The sequence below is a fragment of the Heteronotia binoei genome, chromosome 5, assembly GCF_032191835.1.
Source record: "Heteronotia binoei isolate CCM8104 ecotype False Entrance Well chromosome 5, APGP_CSIRO_Hbin_v1, whole genome shotgun sequence".
Taxonomy (NCBI): Eukaryota; Metazoa; Chordata; class Lepidosauria; order Squamata; family Gekkonidae; genus Heteronotia; species Heteronotia binoei.
Window position 1 is genome coordinate 3828077 of NC_083227.1, and position 12493 is coordinate 3840569.

At 49.0% G+C, this 12493-nt stretch overlaps 1 protein-coding gene across 1 annotated transcript; it reads left to right on the forward strand.

The window, feature by feature from the left end:
• The first annotated feature begins 7720 nt into the window (after positions 1 to 7720).
• Positions 7721 to 11424, forward strand: LOC132571566 (gastrula zinc finger protein XlCGF17.1-like). The gene is made up of 2 exons (XM_060238366.1): positions 7721 to 7750; positions 10390 to 11424. Exons 1-2 carry the CDS (start codon positions 7721 to 7723, stop codon positions 11422 to 11424), a joined length of 1065 nt encoding a protein of 354 aa, XP_060094349.1.
• The last annotated feature ends 1069 nt before the right edge of the window (positions 11425 to 12493 follow it).

The window sequence follows — 12493 nt, forward strand, 5'->3', positions numbered from 1 at the left end:
TCTTGATAGGATAACAAATCAACAGCATCAATGTCTAGCAAACCCTTATAAATAAATGAAATCAGTCCCTTCCGCTTTAAAAAAGGAGAATATAGCAAGTGTTCAAAGAAAGTAAGAGGTTGATTGAAATTGTATTTCTTTAAGAGTGATGTCACCAAGTTGCTGATAATCTGTTTGCACATGAGCCTGCATTACTGCAGTGGTAGCTCTCATCCCGGAGGGTCCAATGAGGGTAAGGGGAGCTGGTGATGGGACAGATCCCAGAAGAAGCGAGGACAGAGTAATGCATTGGAGAATCCAAACACAAGAAACCTTTTCATTGCTTAGAGTGTGAGAGAAAATTCAGTTAGAGTGGCACTCTTCAGCTGCATCAAAGTACCCACACATGGGTACTTTTGAGTGTGCAGATTCAGTGAGTGTGACAATTTTCAAAAGCATATATGAACTCTTTTAAAAAAGTCTCCTCCTAGCATGGTCATATTGTCAAGGGCATACATATGCATTTATCTTTCTGTGCAAAAAAAAAAGTATTAAAAGAAAGACGTGTATAATGTTTGTTCATGTGTTGTGTCACAACAGAATAATAAAAAGACTCTGAGTTGTGCCTATGAAACAACAGAACAGAGATTATTTTTCCACCTGTGAAACTGAATGTCAGGTTCCCAACAGCTGAATGATCAAGGACAGTCCATTTGTAAGAATAGCTGTTTATTGATACATGAAGGTCAGGGAAAGACGGGTCTTGCGAAAACTGGCTTTGGTGGGCACTTGCCCTCTACTTATACCTATTGTAGCAACCGTTACCTATTCAAACCCAAGGCACGAAGGAAGCGATCCCTCCTCCAAGAGTTCTTCCCAGGCCCCTCACAGGTGCAGACGATGACCTTGGCCATCCCCAAGACTAGGCAGAAAGAATGCTTCACTCATTACATAGAGATAAAAGCAGTGCAAAGCAGAGACAGTGGAAAGTGAAAGTGATTCCAGATAAATGGCAAGAGTCTCTCTTGACACTGAAATGCACAGCTATTCCAAAGGACACAAACACAAGAAGGCATATGAGAATGTGAAAATACAAAAAAGCAGGGGTTAAATAAGCCTGTCAGGCCAAAGTACACAATAGGCACAATATCTTCCCCACAAGAGCCCCCGTTTTCCCTCCAGGATGCTCCAGGCTTCTATGGTTTCCTCCTCCCTCTCCTCTTTCTACAGAAAGTCCCTCCCCCCAATCAATCCCATGTCAGGGAGTGCAGCCAATGGCATTGCTCTCCCATACATGTGTTTCCCGTCTCCCCCCTGCAGATGCATCTATGGGAGGGATATATTCCTTGCAGCGCATCCTTGCCTGCCCACCCCTCGCTGTCGTCTGAGCTCTGCTGACCAAGTAAGGGGGGGGGGCTGCCCCTGGGGGAGTGTTTGCATTCTGCCTTCTTGCCTGGGAGGGCCAAAGGAAGCCCAGCCTAGGGGGGGTTTTTTTTGGGGGGGTGGATTTGGGTTTGCTGGCGCTTCTTTGCATTTGGGCACCCCTGGGGTTACGCCCCTGGCAGGGTCCGGCCTAGAGACCAGGGGGGCTGGGAAAGACAGGGCAGCCAGAGGGAGGATGGGGGGGGGGTGCTGCTGCTGGGGATTTGTGCTGCAAGTGGGACACAGTTGCCAACCTCCAGAGAAGTAGATTTGAAAAAAACAGAACTTTGACAATGTCACTGCGTTTAGCATACATCTATTCAAATGGAGATATTAGTAACAAATCTTGCACAAAACCAAATTCCCAAAGCTGAGTCCCTGCACAGCGAACTTCAGAAGAGCGGATGCCATGCTATGGCTTTCATCAGTATGAAGCAGAATCCTTGTCTGGGCCGGCCCTAGAAGCTGGAGTGAGAGCAGGGAAGGCAGCCTGAGAGTGAGAGCAAGGAAGGGGGCAGGAGAGCAAGAAAGCCAGACTAGAGTGGGGAAGGCAGTGCGAGAGCAGGGAAGGCAGCCTGAGAGTGAGAGCAGGGAAGGGGGCAGGAGAGCAAGAAAGCCAGACTAGAGTGGGGAAGGCAGTGCGAGAGCAGGGAAGGCGGCCTGAGAGCGAGAAAGATGGTGTGAAAGCGAGAAAGCTGGAGTGAGAGCAGGGAAGGCCTCTGCAAGTTACCGGGGGAGGCCCCCCCCCCACAATGCCACATTGCCTCCCTCCCCCCCCCCCACGACCCCACTGTGTTTTCTGAGCTCTGCTGACCCCCGCCCACAAGTAAAGGGGGGGGCTGCCCCTGGGGGAAGCTGTCAGCATCTCCCTGGACGTGCAAAGAAGGGCCAGGAAGTCCCACCAGGTTTTCTCTCCAGGGGAGCAACAAAAATGCCCAGTGGTCTGTTTAAAGAAGAGCCTGATCTCGCCCCCCCCCCCCCTGAGTTTTAGGGTCCTTTTTCTAGGAGAGGGAAGACTGGGGGGGGGGGGGAACCCAGCTGCAGCCCCCTTTTTCTGAGCTGGCTGAACAGCGCGGGAGGAGCATAGCCCCCTGCAGCAGAAATACTCCCGAGCAGCCCCATTGAGCAGCACAAGCTCCTCCAGGACACGTTTCTCCTTCCTCTGCAGCAGGGAAAGGGTTAAGGCCGCCGAGCTGCTTGCTAGAGTGGCCGAGCAAGGAGGGGGACAGGAGAGGAAAGGAGCTTTTCCTGGGGAGGGGTTTGCTTTTGCAGAAGGAAGGAGGCTTGCAGAGAAGCTGCAGCAGGAGGGAAAAGGCCTGCAGCAGCCGGATCCCGGGGAAGTTTACTTGCAAGTAAGTCTTGGAGGAGGGGGGGTGGGAATGAACGTTTAGGTTCTGGAGGGGAGGAAGGCGGGGATCATGCCAAACCGTGGCTGTCCTTGGTCAGCCAGCTCCCTCCCGTGCAGCCATTTTCTCCCCGGGAACTCATCTCTGCCTGCTGGAGGTGGGTTCTAATTCTGGGAGGACTTCAGGCCCCACTTGGAGGATACACACGGAAACAGCTGAAGCCACCGCATTCAGCTACTGTGTATACAAAACTAGCAAATATTGCTACAGTTCCAAATAGTATTTCTTGTGTTCAGTGATCAATAAATCGGTCCCCATCTCTTTCATGCGTGTATCCGTTGCACAGTTCCCAATATAATATACAGTGCCCGAAATGTCTCTTAAAGTGCAAACGTCTTCTCAGCCTCTCACAACAGCAAGCAAAAAGTGCTTGGGCTGATCCAGTGTTTCTTGAATAAAGGGGCTGCAAAAAGTATTGTCAGTTTCACATGGCGATTTCAGTGCAAAGTGGGGGCCTTCTGAGGATGGCCTGGATCAATCTCTCAGGAATTTCTTTGGCAATGTAGTGAAATTTCTTAGCTATTTATTCAAGGTAGTTGATCGATTATTTTGGCTTCAGTCACGTAGAAGTTGGTTACTCTGTTAGGCACCAGTTTTGTTCAGCTTTGTAAGCAGAATGATAATCAGTGTAAGAAAAGTTAACTGTATGAAACTGATATGAAAATGAAGCTGGTCATTTTCATTCTGCAAACCAACAACCCAAGCTGGCCTTTTGGGGAGTGGGGTGAGTTAAGAAGGGGTGTGGGCTGGGGGAAGGGAAGTCCAGCCTGCACTGGAGAGGATCATCTTAAATGCCTCCATTGCCAAGGTGGAGAGCCCCTAGCAATCCCATTGGTGCGCATGCAAACACCACCCACTCCCACCAATCAGAGCATTAGGCGACTCCCCTGACAGGCAGAGAGGGGTGTAGCTTGCTGATGTGGCCACGCCCCCAATATATGCAAAGCCTGGAGGAACAAAGGCCACACAAGAATCCACCACTGTGAGGAACATGGCATGGAGAAACCGTGGCTGCTCCCTGCCCCATCCCTCCACAGCTCACTTGGCAGAGGCAGACGTGACATGATGCCAGATTCCCCCTCCTGCGCTGGGGTTGGGGTGGAAGGACGGGCATCCTTTTGCCAGGCGAGAGAGGCACAGAGCCCCAGGCAGCACAACAGGGAGGAACACCAGAGTACAGTCCCAGGAGGGGAGGGTTCAGCTCTCATAAAAGGAGATGCCAACAAGACTATGAAGCCTGCCTTTGGGGGGCCCAGTAAGGAATCCCAGATGGGATCACATGTATGAATCATTCATGCTGATTGGCTTCTCGCAATGGCAGGTATTTTGGCTGACCCTCCCCCCAACTCCCATCTCCACCACTGAGATAATTAGTAGCCATGCAAAGGTATTCAGAGTCTTGGCATAGAATTTATTCCAGATAGTCTGGACTCTGGAAAATGGCCCTTCTTTCAGCGTGAGCAGGAATACGGGGCCGGGAGAGAACTGCGATAATTCTCTGGATGAAGGACGTGTTATATTTCCTGCTTCTCTTGGGGAATGGAGGTTGTATTTATATGTGCCATCTCTGTGTCTGCAGGTTTGTGTGTGTGTATCTTCCTTTTGACACACTCCTGTCTGTCTCTCTCCACCCCTTTGGGAGAAGCCTCCCTTCATAGCTAAGTGAATAAAGGCAGCTTTTCAGAGACGGAGGTGACTCAAGAGAAGGGGAAGGAGATGGAAGAGCAGGACCCAGAAGGACCTGGAGCTGGCAAGAGAGCAAGCAAAGGCCCCCATCCCATCTCTGCTGGAAGTGGTGCTGAATTCTGGGAAAGAGCTGTGCCAGAGGTCCTGTCTGAAGACACCATAACCTCAGATGTACACTGCCAACACTTCCGGCAGTTCTGCTACCATGAGGCCAATGGGCCCCGAGAGGTTTGCAGCCAGCTCCATGGACTTTGCAGCCAGTGGCTGAAGCCAGAGAGGCACACCAAGAAGCAGATCCTGGACCTGGTGACTCTGGAGCAGTTCCTGACTCTCCTGCCCCAGGAAATGCACGGCTGGGTGAGAGGATGTGGGCCGGAGACCAGTTCCCAGGCAGTGGTCCTGGCTGAAGGTTTCCTCTTGAGTCAGGCAACGGAGAAGAGGCAGGCAGAACAGGTGATTCTCTCCTGTATGTCTAATTCAAGTAACTAAATCATAAGAACATAAGAGAAGCCATGTTGGATCAGGCCAATGGCCCATCCATTCCAACACTCTGTGTCACACAGTGGCCTATATATATATATATATATATATATATATATATATATATATGTTGCTACAGTTCCTATATATATATATATTGCTACAGTTCCTATATATATATATATATATATATATACATACACACACACACATACACACTGTGGCTAATAGCCATTGATGGACCTCTGCTCCATATTTTTATCTAACCCCCTCTTGAAACTGTCTATGCTTGTAGACGCCACCACCTCCTGTGGTGACATAAGAACATAAGAGAAGCCATGTTGGATCAGGCCAATGGCCAATCCAGTCCAACACACTCTGTGTCACACAGTGGCCAAAATAATTTATACACACACACACACACACACACACACACACACTGTGGCTAATAGCCACTGATGGACCTCTGCTCCATATTTTTATCTAAACCCCACTATGTGGCTATGCTTGTGGCCGCCACCACCTCCTGTGTCAGTGAGTTCCACATGTTTATCACCCTTTGGGTGAAGAAGTACTTCCTTTTATCCGTTTTAACCTGTCTGCTCAGCAATTTCATCAAATGCCCACGAGTTCTTGTATTGTGAGAAAGGGAGAAAAGTACCTCTTTCGCTACTTTCTCCATCCCATGCATTATCTGGTAAACCTCTACGTCTGACCTTATCTTAAAGTTTCCTTGACAAATAATAGCCCAAAGCTTCTGCTAGAAGATTTCTGATCCCTGCAGGTACCTCACCATCTCTGCTGAGAGAAGGGTGCAGAATCTGGGAGTGGGGCAGGATCACATCCTTGGTTTCTTTTCCATTTCATCTCTTACCTGTTTCAGATGTTGGGACCACCTTTGGAGATGGAAGCTGCAATCCCTGAGGCAGAAGGAGCTTCCTTGGAGCAGAGGGTGGAGGCGGTGGAGCATTCCCAAGATGCCCTCTCCTGTGGTAAGGACTCCTTGTGCCTGGGTGCAGTTGGGGCAGCCTGTGAATGTGGTGGGTAGAGAGTTGAGGGGGGGAGGAATACGTATTTTTACAGACACCACAGAATTAATTGGTGGCACTCAATGTCCACAAACTGTAATGTCTCCAGAAGGAGATTAGACAAATTCCTGGAGGTCAGTGTCTCTCATTACATTACAAAAAAAAAATCACATCTCACCTTTTTTCCATCAGAGTTTCAGCTTGCCAAGGTGGGGGGAAGATAGATCAGCCTCAGCAGAGCTCTTCAGCCTGGTGCATAAAGGGAACCTTCAACTTCTGGGGCAGCCGAACTCTGAAAACTTGTCCCTGGGGGCCAATAATCATGGGGAACTGTGGCTTCTGTGCTTGTGCTTGAAGCGTCACCTGGGGGCTGCTGTGGGCAGCAGGTGGTGGAGGAGGGATGGCAGGCGATGGCCCAGCACTGCCAGGAACTTTGGGGAGGGTCTTGGGGTGGGACTTAGGACAGATGTGATATCTTGTTGAAGTTGCATCTGGCTGAAAATCTGGTTGTGAACTTAGCATGCACAGAGACACTCTGAAAAATCATTCTTATCACCTTCAACTCTCCAGAACTGCTTGATTCGCATCTGGTACATAGAGCACGGGTGGCCAATGGTAGACCTCCAGATATTTTTTGCTTACAACTCCCATCAGCCCCAGCAAGCATGGCCAATAGCTGGGGCTGATGGGAGCTGTAGGCAAAAAACATCTGGAGAGCTACCCTTGGCCACCCCTGCCATAGAGGAAACCCAAGTCTCACAGAAGTCTGAAATATTCTGGCAGCATTTATAATCCCTGAGGCTCAGAGGCCCCTGGTGCTTCTCTTCTGCCTCTCCCAGAATGTAATAAAAAGGGTAAGGTTTCACAGCCCCAGAAAGGAGGTGTGTGAAGCAGGGAACAAATAAGCCAGCAACCTTCCTTCCTCCCTTGTCTCAGGAACAGGCAGTGAAGAGATGCTGTTGAGCCTTCGTCTTTTCAGAAGGGTAGAAACGGCTGCTGAACCTGCAATCCAGGTAGGAGAGATTGGGGTGGGGGGGCACAGCCCGAGTCCCTCCTATTTTCTCAGAGGCGTTTTTGCTCCTTCTGTTTCTACAAAGGGTCTGTGTGAGAGATCCCTTGAATACTGTTCCATTTAACCATCCCAAGCCTTACTTTCCATACCTTCCCAGACGACTCCCTTCCAGTGTGCCATCTCTGCCTGGCATGATCTCTGAAGAGGAGGGAATCTGCTTTTTCTTCCAGGGTCCCTTTTCCTTGGAGGAGGTGTCCGTCTCTTTCACGGAGGCAGAGTGGGCCCTGCTGGATCCGGGACAAAGAGCTCTGTACAGGGAAGTCATGCTGGAGAACTATGAGAATGTGGCCTCTCTGGGTAAGGATCTTTCATGGGTGCCATTCCGTTGTGATGAGGAATGAATCCAAATACTGAATAGCACTGCATCATTCTGAGGCACGTCCTACCACTAGGGGAGGGGCTGTGGCTCCCTGGCAGAGGATCTGTGTGGAATGAAAAGGTCCCCAGTTCAATTGGCAGCATCTCCAGAGAAAAGGATCAGGTAGGAGGTGAAATGAAAGACTCTGCCTGAGACCTGGAGAGCCGATGCTGGACTGAGCAGATGATACTGACTCCAAGGGACCAAGGGTCTGATTCAGGATAAGGAAACTTCACATATTCCTAGAATTGGAACTGACCTCTGGGGTCATCTGGGGGAGCGGGCAGAGATGCCCGTATGCAGCATGCAGCAACGCAAGGTGAAAGAACTGCCAACAGCATCCTTAAATTCTATCATGCAAAAGCGGCTCTTGATGTTCCAGCCACCCAAAAGCTATTTCAGGTGAAGGCAGTTGCAGAAAGGCTCTCTCTCCCTCCTTCCTCCCCATCTATTTTCCTCCCTCCCTTCCACCCTTCCTCCCTCCCTTCCTTCCACACTTCCTCCCTCCCTCCTTTCCTTCCTTCCTCCCTCCCTTCCTTCCACCCTCCTTACCTGCCTACCATCCCTCCCCCTTTCTTTCCTTCCTTCCACCCATCCTTTCTCCCTCCCTCCATTATTTATTTATTTATTTCTCAAATTTATATCCTGCCCTCCCTGTCGAAGCAGGGTCAGGGCGGCTTCCTTCCCTCCCTTCCTTTCCTCCCTCTCTTCCTCTTTTCCTTTCTCCCCTCCTTCCCTTCCTCCCTCCCTCACTCCCTCCGTCCATAACTCCCTCCCTTCCTCCCTTCGTTCCTCCCTTCCTTCTATTCTTCCTATCATCGCTTCCTCCCTCGCTTCCTCCCTCCCTTCTTTCTTTTCCTCCCTCCCTTCCCTCCCTCCCTTCCTTCCACACTCCCTTCCTTCCACACTCCCTCCCTCCCTTTCAGCCTGAGGGACTAGTCCCGGGTGGCCAAACCGTGGATCTTTCACACAGATCGTGTGGCTCCCAAAGCTCCCACTGCCCTGTTGGCCAGTTTGGAGGAGGCATTTGTCTTTAAATCACTTTTCCAAGCCAAGCCAGCTGGGAGCTTGGAGAATGGAGTAAAAGTTGATTTCTTTTCACCTCTCTCTCCCTCCTCCCTCCCCATCTATTTTCCTACCTACCTACCTCCCTTTCTTTCATCCTCCCTCCATCGCTTCCTTCCTTCCACACTCCCTCCCTCCCTTCCTTGCACCCTCCCTCCGTTCTTCCCTTCCACCCTCCCTCCTTTCCTTCCTTCCTCCCTCCCTTGCTCCCTCCCTCCTTTCCTTCCTTCCCCCCTCCCTTGCTTCCTACCTCCCTCCCTTCCACCACCCCTCCCTCCTTTCCTTTCCTTTCCTTTCCTTCCTTCCTTCCTTCCTTCCTTCCTTCCTCCCTCTCTCCCTTCCACCCTCTCTCCTTTACTCCCTCCCTTCCTTCCTTCCTTTCCTCCACCCTTCCTCCCTTCCTTCCACCATCCCTGCCTTCCTTCCACCCTCCCTCCTTTCCTTCCTTCATTCCACCCTCCCTTCCACCCTCCCTCCCTCCCTTATTTATTTATTTATTTATTTATTTCTCGAATTTATATCCCGCCCTCCCTGCCGATGCAGGCTCAGGGCGGCTTCCCTTCCTTCCTTCCTTCCTTCCTTCCTTCCTTCCTTCCTTCCTTCCTTCCTTCCTTCCTTCCTTCCTTCCTTCCTTCCTTCCTTCCTTCCTTCCTTCCTTCCTTCCTGTCATCGCTTTCTCCCTCCCTCCCTTCCTTCCTCCCTTCTTTCTTTTCCTGCCTCCCTCCCTTCCTTTCCTCCTTCCTTCCCTCCCTCCCTTCCTTTCTTCTCTCAGATATCTGACATTCATTTCTTGCAACTCTCAAAACCCTAAAGTTTTATTCTATGTGGCTTTTACATTAAGCAAGTTTGGCAACCGCTGCACTAATCCATTTGCTATTATCCGATACTTTTCAAGCTAAATGATTGAAATCGGTGCATAACAAATCAGGTACTTGGATTTCCCCCTCCCCGGGTGCTTCTAGCCATGACCTGGGCTCAGGCCAAGGTCGTTCTTAAACTGAGGATATAGAGAGACAAGCAGATCTTCATAGAATTCCAAATGCAGAGTGCACAGTCAAATTGGATATGGTTCAGTCTGAATAGTATATCGAACACACCTTGATGTAAAGAAAAGCCTTCACAGTGGCTGGATGTGAGGCTCTCCCCTCTGTGGTGCTTGAGGGCAAATTGAGAAGAGATCCTTTTGCACAGAGACTTTGTGAATGTGAGTCTGGGGAGACAGAAAATATTGAGCATCTGATGCTGAGATGTAAGTGGTATCATGAGGTTCGAGTTAGATTAATTCAGCCTCTAATAAAAGAGATGCTTGGGCAGACAGATGGGAGGGGGACGTATTTTTAAATATTAATTATTCTTGGAGAAAGGGGGATGTGTGGTTCAGATCAGCCAAACTTTCCTCCTATAGTCATATAGATGCTGTTAGATCTTACTCCCTTTCCAAGTGCTAACAGTTTCTTTCTCTCTATCCCAGCAGAAGATGAGCAGAGGAATGTGGAGGGTGAGGAACTTTATCAGAAAATTCCACATAGAACTAAAAATGAAAACTTGAACAAAATTGTCAGGAATCAAGGCAAACCTAAGAGAAAGAAAGATGGTGGTATAGTTGAGAAGCATTATGGAAGAAAGCAGAATGTACATTTTACAAAGCACAGGATAATGAAGGAAAGGAAATCCATTCAGTGTGGAAAGTATTTCGGAAATAGATCAGAGCTCCTTGTACACCAGACAATACAGAGAGAGGAGAAACCTTCTGAATTCTCAGAAATGAGTAATAAATTCAGTCAAAGTAGAATCTTTCAGCTGCACCAAAAAACCCACGGAGGAGAGAGAACTTTTACATGCACAGAGAGTGGAAAGAGATTTATGAAGAGTGGCAGTCTTCAGCATCATCAGAGAACCCACACAGGGGACAATCCTTATGAATGTCCAGAGTGTGGAAAGAGATTCAGTTGTAGTGGCAGTCTTCAATGTCATCAGACAACCCACATAGGGGAGAGACCTTTTGAATGCTCAGAGTGTGGAAAGAGATTCAGTCAGAATGGCCATCTTCAACGTCATCAGAGAACCCACACAGGGGAGAAACTTTTTGAATGCTCAGAGTGTGGAAAGAGATTCAGTGGGAGTGGCAGTCTTCAACTTCATCAGAGAACCCACACAGGGGAGAAACCTTTTGAATGCTTAGAGTGTGGAAAGAAATTCAGTGAGAGTGGCAATCTTCAACGTCATCAGAGAACCCACACAGGGGAGAAATCTTTTGAATGCTCAGAGTGTGGAAAGAGATTCAGTCGGGGTGGCAGTCTTCAACTTCATCAGAGAACCCACACAGGGGAGAAACCTTTTGAATGCTCAGAGTGTGGAAAGAAATTCAGGGTGAGTGGCAGTCTTCAACGTCATCAGAGAACCCACACAGGGGAGAAACCTTTTGAATGCTCAGAGTGTGGAAAGAGATTCAGTCGGAGTGGCAGCCTTCAACTTCATCAGAGAACCCACACAGGGGACAGACCTTTTGAATGCTCAGAGTGTGGAAAGAGATTCAGTGAGAGTCGCACTCTTCAATGTCATCAGAGAACCCACACAGGGGATAAACCTTTTAAATGCTCAGAGTGTGGGAAGAAATTCAGTGAAAGTGGCAATCTTCAACGTCATCAGAGAACCCACACAGGGGAGAAACCGTTTGAATGCTCAGAGTGTGGAAAGAGATTCCGTCAGAATGGCGGTCTTCAACTTCATCAGAGAACCCACACAGGGGAGAGACCTTTTGAATGCTCAGAGTGTGGAAAAAGATTCAGTCAGAGTGGCCATCTTCAGTATCATCAGAGAACCCACACAGGGGAGAAACCTTTTGCATGCTCAGAGTGTGGAAAGAGATTCAGTGAGAGGAGGCGTCTTGAACAGCATCAGAGAACACACAGAGGGAGGAATCGTTAGAATTCTAAATGTCCGGCCGCGGCTTGCCACACCTGGACTTGTTAATGACCCCAACGGATGCTTTGATGTTGGAGAGACAGCATCCCAATGAATAAGACCACTCCCCACCCCCTTTTGAACTTGCTGATAAACTCCAAACACGAGAAACCTTTTCAGTGCTTAGAGTGTGAGAGAAGATTCGGTTCGAGTGGCACTCTTCAGCTGCATCAAAGTACCCACACATGGGGAGAAAATTTTTGAGTGTGCAGATTCAGTCAGTGTGACAATTTTCAAAAGCATATATGAACTCTTGTAAGGGAGAAGCCTTTTGGCTTTTCAGACTGTGGAAAGAGATTCTGTTGCAGAAGCACTCCTTGATGGCAACTGAGACCCCACACAGGGAAGACACAATTTTAATGTTGGGAGCTTTGAAAGTGATTCAGTCGGAGATGTTCTCTTCTGCTGTGTCGAGGAACCCGCACAAGGAGGATCCATGTAACCTCTTAGCCCATAAAAAGAGCTTCCCCCCTATTTCATATGTAAAAGACAACCACAGACCACAAAAAGTATTGATGCCAATTGCGTATAAGGCTCTAATCTGCAGAAGAAACCTTACTCTAATCAGAAAGAAATGTTATAAGTGCTTGGGCAGGGTTTTTTGTTGTTCAGTCACACAGTTGACGCCGACTCTTTGCGACCCCATGGACAAAATCACGCCAGGCCCTCCTGTCTTCCACCAACCTCCAAAGTCTGCTCAAATTCATGTTAGTTACATAAATAACGCTGCCCAGCCGTCTCATCCTTTGCCGTCCCCTTCTTCTTTTGCCTTCTGTCTTTTCCAGCATCAGGATCTTCTCCAGGGAGTGCTCCCTTCTCATTTGGTAGCCAAAGTATTTGAGCATCAGCTTCAGTGCCTGACCTTCCAGGGAACAGTCTGGGTGGATTTCCCATAGGACTGACTGATTGGATCTTCTTGCACTTCAAGGGACTCTCAAGATTCTTCTCCAGCACCACAGCTCAAAAGCATCTATTCTTCTGCGCTCGGCCTTCCTTATGGTCCAGCTCTCACAGCCATACATTACTACTGGGA